The sequence below is a fragment of the Humulus lupulus genome, chromosome 2 (assembly GCF_963169125.1).
Source record: "Humulus lupulus chromosome 2, drHumLupu1.1, whole genome shotgun sequence".
Classification (NCBI taxonomy): domain Eukaryota; kingdom Viridiplantae; phylum Streptophyta; class Magnoliopsida; order Rosales; family Cannabaceae; genus Humulus; species Humulus lupulus.
In genome coordinates this window covers 237832365-237851829 of record NC_084794.1, presented here as the reverse complement: position 1 = coordinate 237851829, position 19465 = coordinate 237832365, and the positions used below count along the sequence as shown (strand labels likewise).

At 34.9% G+C, this 19465-nt stretch overlaps 1 protein-coding gene across 1 annotated transcript in view; it reads left to right on the top strand.

Moving 5' to 3' along the window:
* The first annotated feature begins 398 nt into the window (after nt 1–398).
* LOC133815281 (uncharacterized) overlaps nt 399–19465 on the top strand; it is a 31713-nt gene continuing 12646 nt past the window's right edge. The window contains exons 1-4 of the mRNA XM_062248137.1: nt 399–689; nt 1973–2422; nt 2477–2621; nt 2724–3552. Of these exons, the coding sequence (XP_062104121.1) occupies nt 399–689; nt 1973–2422; nt 2477–2621; nt 2724–3552 (1715 nt within the window). The remainder of the gene's footprint in view (nt 690–1972; nt 2423–2476; nt 2622–2723; nt 3553–19465) is intronic.

Genomic DNA, 19465 nt, shown 5'->3' with positions numbered 1-19465 from the left:
GCTCCGCGAACTTGTCCACATAATAATGTGGTTCTCACATATATCACATATTTATTCCATATCACGTTACCACATAATATCATCAATTATCATATAAACATTACTAAACATATAATTACTCATTTAAATCATAATTATTTCATTAATGCCCTCCTGGCACACTAATCAAGGCCCCTAAGCCTTATTAGTGATTTTGGGTCGTTACAGGTTCTTTATTGTCAGAAGTTGGGAAAAACCCACAATTCACTCAGTTATATATGTATGATACAAAAAATGAGATAGGAAATAGATTGTATGTAGTGCGCAAACTGGGGAGGAAGACAGAAATAGAACATGAAATTGTTCAGGAATTATAAAAAATGTTGGATCAACATAATAATTTGGTCAAATCATTTAGAATGGCAAGGGATAAATTCAAAGCACAACCAGACTCCTCCTTTCGTTTACAACTCCTAAGTACCAGGACAACAGATGGTCGTCAATACAATATCCCAACAGTTTATGAAGTAGCATGCTTAATAGTTGGCGATTTCAGTGAAGGGAACTTTGAATGCGATGTTATTGTAGAACACCAAACAAAAGGGCTTCAGAGAATCATAGATTTGCATCCAAGTTTCATGCCTATGACGTACCCATTACTACACCCTTATGGTGAAGATGGATATAGACTGGGTATACCTTTGAGAAACGTAAGTGAGTCTCCTTCTAAAAGAAAAAACTTGACAATGAGGCAACACTATTGCTTTAGATTGCAACAAAGATTAAGTGAGGGACACACTCTTCTTCAAGGTGGTAGACTACTACAACAGTATATAGTTGATTGTTACATGGAAATTGAAGAAGAAAGATTTCGCTAGATACGAAATAATAAAAAAAAAGCTTAGATCTGTCCTTTTCTCTGGTTTAGTGGATGTTGTTCATCGAGTCGATTCTGATTCTTCAAAAGTGGGAAAATCAATTATTTTGCCTTCATCACACAATGGGGGCCCACGATATAGAGTGCAAAATTATCAAGATGCTATGACCATTTGTAAATGGGCAGGATATCCTGATTTGTTTCTTAGTTTGACTAGCAACCCAAAATGGTCAGAAATAAATGGCATGCTCCATTTAATTGGCTGAAAAGATGATAGCAATCGGGTTGATATCATATGCAGAGTCTTAGATTAACTTATTTCAACTAATGCAAGATTTGAAAAAAGAACAACCATTTGGAAAAATAATTGCATGTAAGTTCTCTTCCCATTTGTATCGACATTCAAATTCAGCCTATTTGTTAGTTAAAATTGTTGGCAACAATAATTATTTCACAATTCATGCCAAAATTTCCACATATTAAATTCACTTTCTGTTGTCGCAGGTCTATATACAATTGAGTTCCAAAAAAGAGGCTTGCCACATGCACGCATACTACTTTTCTTACACTCGACAATGAAAAATCCTTCAGCAAATCACATTGATAAATATAATAAGTGCAGAGATCCTAGATTTAAACATTGATCCTGACGGTTATAATGTAGTCAACAAATTCATGATTCACGGACCGTGTGGAAAACTCAATCCAAATTCTCCATGTATGATACAAGATAGGTGCACAAAACATTTTCCTAAAAAAATCAATGCTCAAACGACAGTCGACACAAAGGGCTTTCCAATTTATGAAAGGAGAAATACAACCATTCATCTCGAAAAGAAAGGTGTCCCCTTAGATAATCGTTATGTGGTCCCTTATAATAGGAATTTGATTGTCAAGTTTTATGCACATATCAATGTTGAGATTTGCAATTACTCAAGATCAGTCAAATATCTATTCAAGTATGTTCATAAAGGGTCTGATAGAGCAACTGTAACAATGGAATCTATTGATACTGTCGAAGAAAGAGACGAGATCAAAACATATTTGGACTACAGATATATATCAACGACTGAAGCTTTTTGGAGAATCTTCCAATTTGACATCCATTATAGATAGCCAGCGGTTGAAAGATTGTTGTTCCATTTACCCGGAGAACATACAGTAATATTCGAAGAAAACAAGTCTGTTGAAAATGCACTTTGCATACAAGGAGTGGACAAAACAAAGTTCACTGAATGGTTGGAGGCAAATAAGAATTATGAGTGTGCACGGGAGCTAACTTATAATGATTTCCCTACTTGTTGGGTTTGGAATTCAAAAGACAAAACATGGACTACGAGAAAAAATGACATATCAATTGGAAGAATTTACTTCGCACATCCTTCAACTGGAGAACGCTTCTATATGAGAATGTTGCTTAATTTTGTGATAGGAAGCACTTCCTTTCAAAGTATAAGAACGATAAATGGAGTAACATATCCTACTTTCAAAACTGCATGCTATGCTTTGGGATTATTAGACGATGATAAAGAGTGGATCGATTGCTTGACTGAAGCTGCAATATGGGCAACTGGAAAAGAATTAAGAAATCTTTTTGTGACGATACTCATTCATTGTTAGGTTTCTGATGCAACCCAACTTTGGAAATGTAATTATACTACATTGTCTGAAGATATAACTACATTGCAAAAGAAAAAATTCAAAAACAAGGATCTTCACTTAACGGAACAACAAGTTGAAGCATACACATTATTTGAAATTGAAAGTATCATGCTAAAGATGGGAAAACGTTTGAGAGACATAGAGGGAATGCCCCTGCCTAATTCTTCTTTGATAAGAGATTAAAGTAATAGATTGATCAATGAAGAGCTTGATTATGACCATGATCAATTAAAGCCATTGCATGATAAATCTTTCGCTGCTCTAAATCCTTGCCAGAAATCAACTTATGAAGCAATAGTACATTCTGTTGAGAATGAAGAAGGCAATTTGTTTTTTATTAATGGACATGGTGGTGCTAGTAAAACATTTTTGTGGAATACAATTATTTCAAAACTAAGATCAGAATCCAAAATTGTCTTGCCTGTTGCAACTTCAGGCATGGCGGCTTTGTTATTGCCTAATGGGAGGACAACTCATTCACGATTTCATATTCCCTTGGATGTTACAGCAGAGTCAACTTGTGAAATCCGACAAGACACCCTATTAGCTGGGCTTCTTATGAAAACTTCTTTGATCATTTGGGAAGAAGCACCTATGGCAAACAAGTTCTGCTTTGAAGCTTTGGATAAGACATTAAGAGATATTCTAAGAACAAGGTATGAAAAAAACGTTAACAAACCTTTTGGAGGACTTACAATAGTTTGTGGCGGGGATTTTCGTCAAATATTGCCAGTTGTACCAAAGGGTAGAAGAGCTGACATTGTTGATGCTTCTTTGAACTCATCCTACTTGTGGCCATTTTTTAAAATATATGAGCTCGATCAAAATATGAGGCTCTATAATGGAAGCGTGAGTGGTGTCGATGCTACTAAAATAACTTCTTTTGATAAATGGTTGTTGCAAATTGGAGATGGTTCATTCTATGATGATATTGATGAAGAATTAATAAAAATTCCTCATGATATCTCAAAATACCCATCTGAAGACCCAATGAAATCTATTGTCCAAGCTATCTCCCCATCACTTTTGCATAAGTAACATGATCCTGTGTATTTGAAAGAAAGTGCAATATTAACACCAAAAAATGAAATGGTGCATGAATTGAACGAGATGATTATGAATATAGTACCTGGTGAAGGGAGAACTTATTTCAGCTCGGATAGTATATGAAAAGCAAGTGCAAAGACAAATGATGAAGATCTTTTGTATCCAACTGAATTTTTACATAGTTTGAAATTTAATGGCATTCCTAATCATGACATACGACTTAAAGAAGGTGCTCCCGTAATGCTCCTCAGAAATATAAATCAGACAAAAGGTCTATGCAATGGTACAGATTGATTGTCACACGTCTTGGTAAATGGTCCATTAGAGGTGACATCATCTCCGTCACAAATATTGGTCAAAACGTCACATTTCCAAGAATAATCATGTCTCCGAATGAATCAAGACAACCATTCAAGCTTAATAGACGACAACTTCCTTTGGCACCATGTTTTTCCATGACAATCAATAAAAGCCAAGGAGAATCACTTAAACATGTCGGGTTGTATCTCCCGAAGTAAGTATTCACCCATGGTCAATTATATGTCGTTGTGTCTTGAGTTACTACGAGAGAAGAATTGACCATACTAAACGCTGATGACGAGGTGGAAAACCAATCCTTCATAAAAAATATTGTCTACAAAGAAGTATTTCAGAACATTCATTCAACACTACCCTACACAAACTAGGTATCACATTTTCAGATTAATTTCTAAACTTATAATAATACATTGCAACCTCATTCTAAAATGATGATTTCCATTATGCATTTCACTCATTCAACAGGAAAATCAATAAATCAAACAACCTGATTATTTTGGATTGTGATCGTCTGCTCAATCATGTTCTCACTCCTCATTCTTATTTCATAAGGTACAAGTTTTACAATCCCACAATTTATTAATAACAAATTCTTAGTTATCACTATCGAATAGAGATTAATTCCATTTCTAACAAATTCATCCAATATTTTCTTGCAGATTGCATTTGTTTATGTTGTATAAGTCTACCATGCATGTCAAGGTTTTTGGGCTTCTTTTTTATTTTTTTTAAAGAATCCTACCATGTCAAGTTGGCTACAAAAATATAGTATTAAATACAAAAATGAGGAATCTTTCATAGTTTCAACCTTATTTCTTAACCTATTTGTTTTCTTATGCATCAAATACATAATTTAAGTGGTCAACTCATATATGTATGTATATATATAGAGAATTTAAAGAAAAATCACATCATTAAACAAAAATATAGGAATTCAAAATGCATATTTTCTTCACTAAAATTATTATTTTTAAAAAAAAAATCACAAAACAAATAAAAACACAAAATTTCTTTAAACATATGTAATTTTTTATTATTACATAACCGCGCGAAGCGCGACTACATTTCCTAGTTATTAAATTAAAACAAGTAAACTCAAATTTTAACTAGTATTTAAACTAGTAACTTTCTTATCAATAAGTTAAACTACTAAAATTTCATTTACTAAACCATAATTACAAAATTAGTGATAAGTTAATAATAAATTCAGATTCCTATAATAATTAACAAAAATTAACTTATAAAGTCTTTTAAAAATTAATATATGTTTCAATAATAAAAAACACACTCATAATCAATATTAACAATATTAAAAAACATATACATCGTGCAAATAATATAAAAAATACAAAAAATCTGAAATATTGAAAAAACAAAGTCAAGTTAAAGTGATCTTTACTAGTTTTGAAGGTTGAAAATGTCTTCTAATCCTCCACAAACATTCAAAAAATGTAAAAAATCAACCTATAAAACATATATTAAAACTCATTAAACCCTGCTACAATCTTTTAATTTTTGCCCTAAAACTTTAAAATGAATCAATTCTATAAACATATACATGATTTAAAGCAATAATAGTGGAAGAAAATAAAAAATAAAAAGACACAAAAATGGTGGAAATAACACTTACAGTCGTTGGGGAAGAAGGCTTCACATGGAAGCAAAAATGGGAAATGAGGGATGTGTGTGGGTCATGGAAATGAGGGGTATGTGTGGGTCATGAAAAATGTTATATGGACCTTTTCTCAGCTGTTTTTTTACAAAAACCGCAGTGGAAAAGCTGGACCTTTAGTTTTTGTGAAAAAAACGCAGAGAAAAATGATTTTCTCATATTTGAGAGTCACTCAAACCTTTTCTCTGCACTTTTTATTTAATGTTGAAAAAAACCTGGAGAAAGCCTATATTTGTAGTAGTGATATTCTTCTTAAAATTGAATTTGATTTTTTTATGCTTGGGCATTTTGACGTTGAATGATCCATATTTTAATGGAATGCATAATATCTATTTTTATCCATGTTCTTAATGGGAGAAGTCATTTTAAATTGTTCCCTCTATATTGGTTTGTCCATGTTTTCGTTGTAGTATATTGTCTCGGTATAGACAGTCAATTCAAATAAGGGACACCTAAATGAACAAGTTTCCCCCCTAGGCTTTCTTCCTTTTCCAGTCTTAGTTATGCTACCCCTTGGCTCCTCATTTTATCCATGCTATTATGATTTTACAAGGTAGGCTCTATTGGAACTATGGTTAGGACCATTTTCTTATGTAGCTTCTCCCTGCTTTCCAAGACCCAAAACATCATTTTGCCCTCATTTGTATTTCATTTATATCAAAATGTGATGTGATGGTTAGGTTTTCGTGCAACATCAAACCTTCTTGCATACGCCTCAGAAACAACGAAGTAACTACTGTGGAGTCCACACCATGGATTTGATTAACTATCTCCATAAATCATGTGGAATATTGTCTAGGGGACTCGACGTCTCTTTACCCAATGTTATTTAGTTCATCCACTGCCTTCTGTATCCTTTAGTGGGTTCCATACTAGTGGATAAATGATATGCAAAACTCCTAAAATCCATTAATGGACTTGGCAGGTAGTTGTCCAAACCATATTGATGTTGGTTTGGAAAAGATTGTGGAGAACACCTTGAGAGGATAGCTTCGTCCTTGGTCTTCTAGTCCATACATTGTTGAAACTAGTAAATGTGATTCATGAGATCAGTCTAGCCACCGTGTACTGCCAAGGTCGAAGTTACAGTCCTTTGTTTTGGGTTCTTCTTTAATCCAATCTTTAAAGGGAGATTGTACTTCTTTAATGGCCATTGCAAGTAGGTTGACAAGGTCTATAAGTGATTCTTTGACACCTTCTTCAACACCCCCTACATCATCTGTTCTTTCCAATCTTAAGGAATTTTGACGTTCAGGCTTTTTTCTTGAATGAGTGGGAATTTCTTTGTCACAGACTTCTCTGCCTGGCTCATCTTGTTCGTCTCTTCTTTTTGCATTGGGTATTTTTTTGTCCTTTCTTTGAGGTCGAACTCTAGAGTTTCTTTGCCTTTTTTTTCTAACTTTTTTGTTGTTGGGCGTAATGAGACACTTCTTTAGCTCTGCATTTTCATTTCACAAAGTCTCTAATTCTTTGGCCTTCTTTTCCTGATTGGCCAACAACATGGTCATCTAGTCTTAGAGCGATTCAGAGACATTTTAATGAATAGGGGCATCCTATCAAACTTCTCTTCTCATACAACATTGTAGTTAGGGGCTGACTATCCTCTCCCTCAACTACATTGTTAGAGAATATATTATTCAATGGAAATAAAAAAAAAACAAACTACAATTCTATGCAAAAAATACAATAAACATGGTAATAAATTAAAGAAATGTTACAACTCAATTGCAAAAAATACAAATAAATTGAAAGATGTAGAAGAAGCAGATTACAAACTCAAAACAATGGTAATACAAGTAAAATAAGACCAAGAAGAGAAAAAGAATGAAATAGGAACAATAGAAAGAACACAAACTCTCACACAACCAAAGGGTAGAGTCATGAGGATCACCAACTTGAATAAGTTTCAAGACCTTTGCCCAAAAACTTATTTCCCCCTATTCTCTAAGCACTAAGGAATCTCACAAGGAAATAGTAATCTGGAATTATCAAGCCTCTTTGGTGTATTTTGCAGCAAGTGCTTTGTGGATGAAAATGATATGTCTTACAAGTGAGCAGTATACTTCTATTTATAGAGTTTTGAGACCTTTTGAATGTTAAATTTCACCAACCCCCTTGGTTGTTACTACTGTTTCATTTGATGTTTATGGAATTAAAATGAATATTTGGGGAGTTACTTGGGATGTTAAAACCGTTCAAATTGGAAAAATGAGAATTGGCTATCAGCAGTTGCGGCTAGGGACATTAACAACCGCTAGTCCGCCTCCCAGGCCGCGACCTGGGATATTAACGGCCGTGGCCAATGGCCGTTCCAACCTCCCAATTTTCAGTATTTTCCAAAACGTCCCAAACTCTTTCCCACTTGATTTTGTAACCTCCATACACATAATGAGAGTTAAAAATCACATCTTCAACAATCATATCACATTATGGTTTTGTGAAATTTAATCTCAAATGTGTAACTCTCAATCTACACATTATTGGGTAATATTTGGGAGTTACAAATTTGTAACTCCAAAATATGTTACGTTTGGACACACATGTGTCTAATTTTGTAACTCTCAATATTATGTTACAAGGTGTGACAAATCACATTTTATCACATTATTTAATATAAGATACATTTCTCTAAGTTACATTCTTAGGTGCCATATATTTTGTTCTACATGTTTCTTAAAATCCTACTCATCCAAATCTACAAAAAGACAAAAACAACTAAGAAAAAAAATTAATTTCCACAAATGATACTAACTGTTAGATTAGGTTTTTTACTCTTGATTACTTAATTGGTAATGGCAGATATGAAAAGTAAACAAGATTGATTATGCTGATTGTCAAGATGAATCGATTGAATGAATGTTATGGTCACTGATGATGACCTGTCGAATGATTGAAGAACCCTCGATGGTTACTTGCAAAAAGGCTCTTTAATGCTTAAGTTTAGGATGGTTACTTGCTTCAACAATTCAATAGTACAACAATACAAAGCCCCTTTTCCAAGAGATCAATGTGTATAGAGATTCTAAGAATTAGACATTTTGAATACAACTTATCTAATTTTCCACGTCATCATTATGACTTTCGTAGTTAGAATGGATTAGTTATTTGCTTACTACGTTATGCTTTGGTTCTATTTTTGAATCTCACAAGCATCGTAGAGGGTCTCTTGAATTTCTGGTCTGTTATTTAAAAATGCATTGGCAGGATCTAGAAAATAGACATAATAGTGTGTGGGAATAATAAAAATTACATCTAATGCTCGCTAAGAAAAATAAGTGTTAAAATATTTTCAATTGAAATATTGTTTTTTTAAAAAAAGAATAAAAGAAATTCAATTTAAAATTATCCATGGTCTCAAAGCACAACTAGAAATTGATTTTGAGTTGGGCATTGAAGCAACCTGCTACAAAAAGCGCCAACAAAGTCTTCTAGGTGAGTAACTCTAGTTTATACAATATTCAAAATCATTAATAGGAATAGATTTTGTCATTGATTGGCGACAAGTGAACAATACAAAATCCTAACAAAAAACAATAATATAATTAATAAATTGAATTACCTTATGCATTTATAATGAGAAATGCAAATAAATTATGTCTCACTATACCAATTACCATATGCAGACAACCATGGAAGATTGCCCGACCATCTCTAGTATGAGGAGATAGCTAAGGCATCACATATCCAGATACGAGTATAGAGGTGTTTTCTTCTTTTACCCATCTATCAATGAATAGCCGTGAAGTCGACAATCCAAATTCGTAAACCTGGAAACAAAGTTTTACAAAACTGAAGTATTTCATCTCTGAACATAAGAGCATGGTCATAACAATGACCAAAGACATCGTACTCAATGCTCATATTGACGAAGACATCATTGTTGGGCCAAGAATTGATGATTGCATATACTTTTCCCAAAGCACTTGGTAATCGAAGCGGTTGTTGCAATTCTTGTGTCAATGGTTACTTGGGTTGCTGCTTCCCAGCTACTTATTTTTGGGTAAGTGCTAATTGTTGAGAAGTCATTAATTAATTAAGAAATTAATAAATGCATACCAAAATTTTATACAAGTAAATAAATGCATCACTTGTGGTATTATGGCCCTTAAAAATTGTCGTATTGTGTAAATTTTGTTACGATTGATTAAATACATAGCGAATTTGGTTAGGCATAAAGAAGTGCAAAAATCATAGCGATTTCACTAAAGTCAACATCAGCAGGATGACTTTTGGTATATGCATCTATAAATTATATTTTTGGGTCCAAAGTATTTCTTTGGAGTGTATAAGAGTACCCAAAAGTTTGGAGGCATTTGGAGACGTTTTGGGGTGAGTTTGGGGGTTAAGTCAGTGGTACCTGCATTGCGTCGCTTGTAGGAGGGGACACATCGCTTCGGAGACAAACCCCCAGACAGGCAATGCATAGCCTGGGCGGCCCATACGGGATCGTACAGTTACATAATTTTGGCTCCAAAACTTTGTTTAAAATGCTCTAATCTCATTGGTTGAGACTAATGGGGATTCTCATACTATTTAAAGGATTCATTTGAGAGTATGGTGAATTGATCACTCACCACTCTCTCTCTCTCTCCCTCTCTCTCTAAAACTATCACCCACTCTCTAACTCGCAAGATTACTAGTTTTCTCCAAGTTTTTCATCAAGAAAGCTTGACTTGCATGAAGATTAAAGACTTGTAAATCCCAATCTCATTCCAACTTGTAGTACATTCAAGCAATCTCTAAGGGGAGGCTAGAAATATAGATTTTTGAAAAATAAGTTTAATTTGTGTCAAGCCTTTGTCATCTCCATTGATTCATATAAAATCATAGTTTTATGATTTTATGTAACTAAGGGTTTCGATCTCCAAAGGTCTATTCTATCACTTGTTCTTATTTGTGTTATTCCTCTATTGTGAACTTGGTTTTCTTGGGTTTGTTTATTTGAATTGTAACAGTCAAAGTTGTGTGTATAGCCATATCCCAAAAATAAAAAATATCTACCCCAAACCCTAGTTTTATCTTCCAAAATTGTTTATCTCTAAGGTTCTTATACTAACCAAATCTATGGAGGAAAGTTCATCAATCTTATCCCTCAAATTCATGTCCCAAGATCTAGTGAGACTAGATTGATTCGATGGCTGTAACTTTGTGCGATGAGAAGACAAGATCAAGCTCCATCTTACAACCATGAAGGTTCATTACATACTTTACAAAGATTTAAAGACTTTAGGTGCTCCAAAGGAATGACTCTCAAGAAGTGATTAAGGAAAGGAAGAAGTGGGAAGAAGATGAGCTCATATGTCGAGGCCACATTCTCAGCACTCTTTCAGATCGCCTCTATGATCTTTACAAAAACACTACATCGACAAAGGATATTTGGGATGCACTTGAGAAGAAGTACAAAAACGAAGAAGAAGGTACCAAGAAATTCCTCATAACTCAATATATGGAATTTAGATTTTTCGATGGAAAACCCTTACTCCCCTAAGTACATGAATTGCAAGTAATTGTGAATAAGTTATCTAGTCTTAAGATAACATTGTCAGATTTCTTCATTGTGGTTGGTATAATAGCTAAGTTGCCTCCATCTTAGAGGGGCTATAGAAAGAGGATTCTCCATAAGAATGAGGATATATATTTGGAAGAAATCCGACAATGTTATTGTTATCCCTAAAAAATCCAGAGATGACGCGGTGAATGAGAAAGTGGCAAGCAACATCACAAATTAGCAAAAAATGATGAAGTATTGAAAAAAGATCAATGAGCAAAAAAGATAGGTCCAAGACCTATAGAGAAGTCGACCATGCCAAAACCCCCTAGAGGTGGTCGGCCTGGCCTTAACCCTTATGGGTGGTCGGGGTTAGGGCCCAAGCATGCCCAAGAACCCCTTGGGGTACTCGGCTCACCCTATCCTTCATAGGGTGGTCGGCCTACACTACCAAAGACACTTCACTAGGAAAACTCACACTCGTTCAAACTGAGATCAACAAGCCTAGCACCTAGAAGATCAACAGGCCCAGCACCCAGAAGATCATAGGCCTAGCACCCAGAGGACCAACGGGTCTAGCACCCAAGATCTACATGGTTGTCGAGCCTAGCACCTAAGTCTCATAAATCAATCAAGACTTAGAGGTCTCAATCGTGCATTATTGACCACGTTCCACAAAAGACAACGGGAAGACCCACGATCTCATAATCATGGGAGGGTGGACACATATCTCCACTCCCAATGATCGTGTACTAAACCACGATCCCCATTCTTACTTATCATGTAACAGCCCCTGGGTACTTAAATAAAGGACCCAGGGCTTCATTTCAAAGGATCTCTTTTTCTGGACTTTTTGGATCGATCTTTTGGACGAACTTGTGAAGAGTGAACTCTGAGTTGATCTTTGTAATTGTCTATCGAGCAATTCAATACTAAAGACTAAGTGGATTAGGTTATTACTGTTCAGAAGAACAAGGCTGAACCACTATAAATTCCTGTGTGTTTTTGTTTAGATTTTCGTACTTTTCGTATATTCCATTCATTCCGTTCAAAAGGTGTTGTATATTGTACATACAACCATTGGCCAATTTCACATGTCAACATTTTGGTGCTTTCGTTGAGAGTACGAAATCAAGAAGTACACTTTCATCAGTTTTAAGATGCCTCCAAAATCCAGTCAGACAAAGAAGACGCCTCCCAGGGATTCCACCACTCAGGATCCCATCGATCCTGTTAACGAACCTCAGGTGGAGGTTGGAGATCAACCTGATGTGGAAGATCCACAGGATGCTCACTAGGAGGAGATGACGCAATTTTTGGCGAGGCAGGAGGCCTTTGCTGCTGTTTAACGCACAAAATGTGACAACCACTAAGTGGTAGTTGTAGTAAAATCACGCGATCGATCCACAAGAAGGTAACCTAAAACCAAAAGATTAGTAAAAAATAACACAAAAAGTTAGTAATATGAAATAAATAAAAATGGAAATGAAAAGAGATAAGAGATTTTGGTGTTGTCTTTTTGATGAAATGATAAAATGAGACAAGTGAAATAAAAGTAGGGTGTAATCAAGAGTTTGAGAAATAGATTGGTTTCAAGAATCATCCATATGCTTGTTTGGTTACTTAGTTACTTGATTTACAAAAATACACAAGTAAAGAGTTCACATCCCAACATTTACTTGGAAAATCTAACATTAAAGTCCATATTCTTTTATAACAAAAGTCCATTTGAGTTATAAAGTTCTTTACTTTAAGAGCACAATGTCAATCTTATGAAAAATCTAAAAATGACAAAATACCCAAGGGCAATAATGCAATAGAAGATTAGACATAAAATTATGTATCAATATTACTTTTACTAATTAGAAGCACGTAGAAAGAGCATGACTAATCCTATATACCATGAGCACAAGTAAATAGATATAACAAAATAGAGATGAGGATGAAAGAACATAAATAACTCAAATACATTATATTAAGAACATAGTGAATCAAAGTAACAAAATAACATCACTAGCATATAGAATCATCCCTAACCTTCTTAGGAAGATTAGGTCATTATGCTCATGATTCTCACAAAATTCTAAGACGAAAATACGAGAAGAAAGTGAGTAGAATTTTTTCTATAATTTCTTTACTCTCAAAATTACATATCAAATGTGAAAGAAGAATCCCTATTTATTGAAGGAGAAAATGACTAAAAATAAATTAAATTACAAATGTGGTCTACAAAATAAATCTGAAATATTAATAATAAAATATGGTTTGAAAAATCAAATCTTATTATTAATATTAACCTAGCTATTTTAGTGAATGATCATTTTGCACTTTTTTTAAAACACCACAAAATATGAGCTTAAGAGCTCAAAATGGAAAGGTGCAAGGCCAAAAACCCACAAAATTGGGCTGAAAGGTGGCTGAAAGTGTTGACCAAGTGCAGCCAATATAGGCGTGCCACATGTCTAGGTGGTGGCAAGCTTGGGCTTGGGATTGTTTGGGCTCATTTTGGGCCTAATTCCCTTAAAAAATGCCACTTTTTCAACTCTTTTTTTTTTTCCAGTTTTGATTCTTTCTTTCTTCTTTCTTTTTATTTATGCCAAAATGCAACTTTAATTCCTACAAAATAACAATAAATTAAATCATAATCAAATATTTTCATTTATAAAATAATTATATTAATCCCATGAAAATATTAATTAAACTTAATTTATTTTGACCATTAAAATCAATAAATATGCATTTTTCACCACTAATCACAACCCCCAACCAGCTTATTGCTAGTCCCTAGCAATTCAACCGAAAAAGAAAAGTGTCAAGTTGAATAATCAAGTCAAACCAACGCAAAATCATACAAACATTTTCAAAGTATCAGCAAGAAGTCAGAGATTACTATCGAAGCTACTTCAGTTGCAATTCCAGAGTTGTGTATGTGTGCACAAAACCATATTCTTTTTATTGCAAGTCATAACATAAATAGTATCGAATAATCTCAAAAGTTTTAGGTCTCAACTCCAAATTTCTCACGGGTATTGAAAGTATTTTTAATGGGAAGGATACCACTCTTGGAGTTGGAAATGTAACACTTTACGCTCAAATGAGAAAAGATAAACTTTTTAGGAGAAGCAATTTGAATAAGTATTGATCACAAGAGAGGCATATCAACTTATTGGAATTCAAATGACAAACAACCCTTGGGATTTACATGACAAAGCTCAAAAATAAAATGACAACTAACTAGAAATGATAAATAAGAAAAGGAAGCTATTGATACTAATATATATATATATATTATTATTATTTCTATACAATTACACAAAACAAAAATAGTAATAGAAAGTGTTGATCCTTGATTTGGTCAACGACACGGAGTCAAATAAAGTGATAGAAATTAGATGAATTCCAGTCAAGAAGATAAATGACACAAGGATTTATGGTAGTTCGACCCCAAGTGATGGTAATGACCTACGTCCACTTAGTGTTCTTACTAATGTAATGAAAACTTGTGATCAGTAAACAAGGGTTTACTAAGTTTCACAAGCTCAACAAAAGATACAAAGTATTGTGTAAAAACAATAATTCTCTCTCTATCTCCCTTTCTCAAAGATCATTCTCATGAGCCCTTTGAGTCTTATTTATAGGCTCAAGGATCTCCTTATGGGTCGATAGGCCCTGATTATATTTAATACAAACGTATCTGGATAATAATGGAAATTATAATTCTTACATAAATACAAGAGCAAATATCTTTAGAAAATATTTGATATACTATGACCAGTCCTAGTTGCCTACGAAATATGCCTTCTACCATACGAATGCTCCTCTGGTCGATGGTCAACCAGAACGTAACCATTTAAATAGTCACGCATATCCCATGTGCATACTAATCTTGCCACATCATCAAGTGAATCTTTTTTGGGTAAAAATTTGCCCCCCAAGTTTATTTTACTGTGACCAACATTTAATAAACTTACTTGACCAGCTATTTGTCTGACCTGTTACATCTATCAACCCCTTTCGAGAAAGTAAGCAATCATGAATTTTACAGTTTCCCAAAAATATTTCGACGGTTATTATGATTTCCCATACATCGAAATCCCACTACCATCATTACCTTTTCAACTGCACCACGATTAGTATAAATATACCACCTTTCCAGTTTTCACTTTTTACTGAAGCTTTCTCTCTCTTCAAGAACTCAGAAAAAATTCTCAAGAAAAAATCCAAAAAAACCTTTTATCCGAGACGCCTTCAACTTTACTTCGAGCAACAATCCTCGTGATTCCTTTGCAAACCGTAATAAAAGTAAGTTTCGAACTCACCTTCTCTTTTATGCACTCTAGAATAAATTTCATGAGTTTTTCTGATTGTGTCTCCATTGTTCTTGATAAAAAGCTTCTCGGGTAATCGGGTTCATACAAAGATGTATAGACACATGCTAGAATAGATATTTTAGGTACTATAAAACACTAGACGATGTTTAGAAGTTAGTGTGGGACATAAGAGTACTGATTTAGGGCCCGAAATCGAAGTGAAAATTCGATTTTTCTGTTTTTAGAAAAACTAGGTTTTTCCTACCTGTTTTCAGAGTAAAAAAGTTTTCTTGAAAAAAAATTTCACCTTCACTTTTTGATTTGTTTTTTCAAACTGCTCGCATGTTTGTAGTGTTTATATTAGGATACTGCTGGTCATATAAAAGCTTAACTTTTATACATGAGCAACGTTATCCTTATATTTCTCTTCTTTTATCTATTGGTCGCATTTTCTCACTTCCCCTTTACTCTTCTCAAGTATTCATGCACGATCCTTGGGGAGGTGAGAGACCAATAGATGACGATCTTCTCGCGTTGTTGTTCGAGGATCAAGAATAGCCTTCCGTTCCTTTCCTTGAACCTCCATTTTCATATTACAATCCCACGACCAGTCCTTCAGACTATCAGCCACACATGGGTCGTGTCAAATACACAGCTCGTAAGAAAAAGAAATCCACCAATTCTCCTCCTAACCAACCAGCAACCAATACTGAGGGTCCATAAAATGACCACCAACCTCTAAATTTCTCACCACCAGACATTCAGTCAAATGCCCGTCCTCACAATGGTCGTTGAGCAGAAATAGACTGGTATGTTGCCCCTCCTAATGTCATATCGACTAGGACGGTGGCTAAGTATTCCAAGAAGTATGGGCTTCCTGGAGTTACCTTACACAAACCACACCCGACCAAAGGGCAAACGTTCCTGGAGGTGCCTTTAGCGCCTGGTTGAGGTTTCACATTAAGGCAGGGACAATCTTGCCCTTGCACAAATTTTTCCAAGGGGTGGCCAATTATTTCGAGGTCTCCCTTTTTCAAATAACACCTAATGGATAAAGAGTACTATCAACACTCTATATCCTTTATAACCACAAAAAATGGCATGTGCCTACACCGCACGAGATCACGCGTATCCCATCTGCGTACTAATCTTGCCACGTCATCAAGTGAATCTTTTTCGGGTAAACAAAAAAAAAATTTTTACAACTACAAAATAGTGAAAGAAAAGGTGTTGCTCTTGCTCTTCTTTTTTTTCATTTTTTTTGTACTATGTTTTTCTTTTCCTTTTTTTTTTGTCTTATTTTTTTTCATTTATATATATATATATTTTTTTTTTTGACAAGGGGAAACACAAAAATAAAAGGAAATTACAAACAAAATAAAATAAATTGAACACAAATTTGAAAGTTATTACAAAGACTCATTCTTAAATGAAAAATATCCCTCTAGTAAATTTCATGTTTTAATTTCTAAAGATGTGACTTTACCAGCTCAAATGATCAATAAAAGTTCAAAAAGTTGTTTTCTCAACTCTCACAACTCACTAAGAAATGAAAAACTTTAAACTTGAAATTTCTCTCAACTATTTGTGTTAACAACCAATTTATCACATGTTTGGAAAATGCACAAAAGAACTCTGAAAATCACTTCTTAATAGCTAAACATAGTAAAAACTGACTCAAACCAACAAGTTGTACCAACAAATCAACTCGACAATAAGATTTTCCAAATGAATGTTAATGAATGCTCACCACCCCCAACCAAAAATCAGACAGTGGCCTCAATGTCAAAATGAATAATCAATGAAAAAGGTAGGGAAAGAGAACACCTGGAGGATGACCATGTCCATGAGGCGAGGGCAAAAATAGCCTGATAATAATACCCCAAAACAAACAACATACAAAAATAAAAAACAAAAAGACAGAAAAATAAAAAAAGAAAACAAACAAACCGTTCAGAACTTCAGAGTGTATAAATTGGGTCCTTAAGAAGGAGCTCTTCAACATGACTCACACTCTCAATGTAATATTTCAGTCTTTGTCCATTGACTCAAAAAATTCTTTTATCGGTTGGATCCTCGACCTCAACAAAACTGTTGGGAAATACTTGTTTCACTACAAATGGACCAGTCCATCACGGTCGCAGTTTACCTAGGTGCAAGTGCAAGCGAGAATCATACAGATGTACTTTCTGATTTGGCTCAAAGTATTTTCGCAGGATTTATTTATCGTGAGCGATTTTCAATTTTTCGTTATAAATCTTAGAATTGTCATATGCATCGTTTCTCAACTCCTCAATTTCGGACAATTGGAGTTTGCAATTGATACCTGCAGCATTTAGATCAAAGTTTAAGGCTTTGATTGCCCAATAAGCTTTATGCTCGAGCTCGACAGGTAAATGACAAGCTTTTCCAAAGACAAGCCGATAGGGAGACATCCAAAGAGGGGATTTGAAAGCAATGTGGTATGCCCAAAGAGCGTCTAGAAGACGTGTAGACCAATATTTGTGGTCGGGATTTACCGTCTTCTTTAGAATGTGTTTTATCTCCCTATTGGCTAACTTAGCTTGACCATTAGTCTGTGGATGATGGGCATTTGAAACTTTATGAAGTACATCATACTTGCGCATAAGAGCTTCAAAAGATCTGTTGCAAAAATGAGTGCATTGATCACTGATGATAACACGAGGAATATCGAACCTTGATAACACATTTTCTTTCAAGAACTTGACAATTGTAGCGTTATCATTGGTTCGACTTGGTACAGCCTCGACCCACTTGGAAGCATAATCCACAGCGAGAATAATATAAAGGTAGTCAAAATAAGGTCGAAATGGTCTCATAAAGTCTATCGCCCAACAATCAAATATTTCGATAACAAGAATTGGGTTCAAGGGCATCATGTGCCGATGGGATAAGGAACCTAAATTTTGGCACCTTATATAAGAACGACAGAAATCATTGGTGTCTTTGAACAAAGTGGGCCAGTAAAGACCGCATTGTAAGATTTTTGCAGCGGTTGTCTTCACAGAAAAGTGACCACCACAAACATCATTGTGACAAAAATTCAACACACTAGACACCTCATCGTCGTGGATGCATCTTCACATGATTTGGTCGGGCCAGTACTAGAATAAGTATGGGTCATACCAAAAGAAATTGCGCACCTCGACCAAAAATTTGTGTTTGTCTTGTGAACTCCATTCAGATGGGAGTTCACTTGTTACTAAGTAGTTCACAATGTGAGCATACCACGGTAACTTAGTAACAGAAAGCAACTATTCATCTGGGAAATTGTCATGAATAGGTGGACCATCAGCGGGAACGTTGAATTCAAGTCGGTACAAATGGTCCGCGATGACATTTTCAACACCTTTCTTGTCTTTGATTGTTATGTAAAATTCTTGCAAAAGAAGGATCCACCGTATTAATCTCACCTTAGCATCCTTTTTGGAAAGGAGATACTTAAGGGCAGAGTGATCTGTGAAGATCGTAATAGGTGATCCAATCAAATAAGATCGGAATTTGTCAAGGGTAAAGACGACGGCAAGCAACTCTTTTTTAGTAGTGTAATAGTTCATTTGAGCACTATTGAGAGTTCGACTTTCATAATAGACAACAAAGGGTTTCCCCTCCCTTCGTTGTCCTAGCACAGCTCCCACAACAAAGTTACTAGCATCACACATCATCTCGAAAGGAAGACTCCAATCGGGTGACTGAATGATGGGAGCAGAAGTGAGTGAATTGACAAGCGTTCGAAATGATTCCTCACACTTAGGTGTCCATTCAAAAGTGACATCTTTGGCTAGGAGGTTGCTTAGCGAACGAGAAATCATTTAAAAAAATTTTATGAACCTCCTATAGAAACCAGCATGACCAAGGAATGACCTAATGTCTTTGACAGTCTTAGGAGTAGGCAAGTTGGAGATAAGGTCGACTTTGGATTGATCAACTTCAATTCCTCTTTTAGAAACAATGTGGCCTAAGACTATGCCAGAATATACCATGAAGTGACATTTCTCCCAATTGAGCACAAGTCCTTTCTCAATACACCGTTTTAAAACAGCTTCAAGATGAAGAAGACATGTGTCAAAGGAGTTCCCGAAAATGGTTAG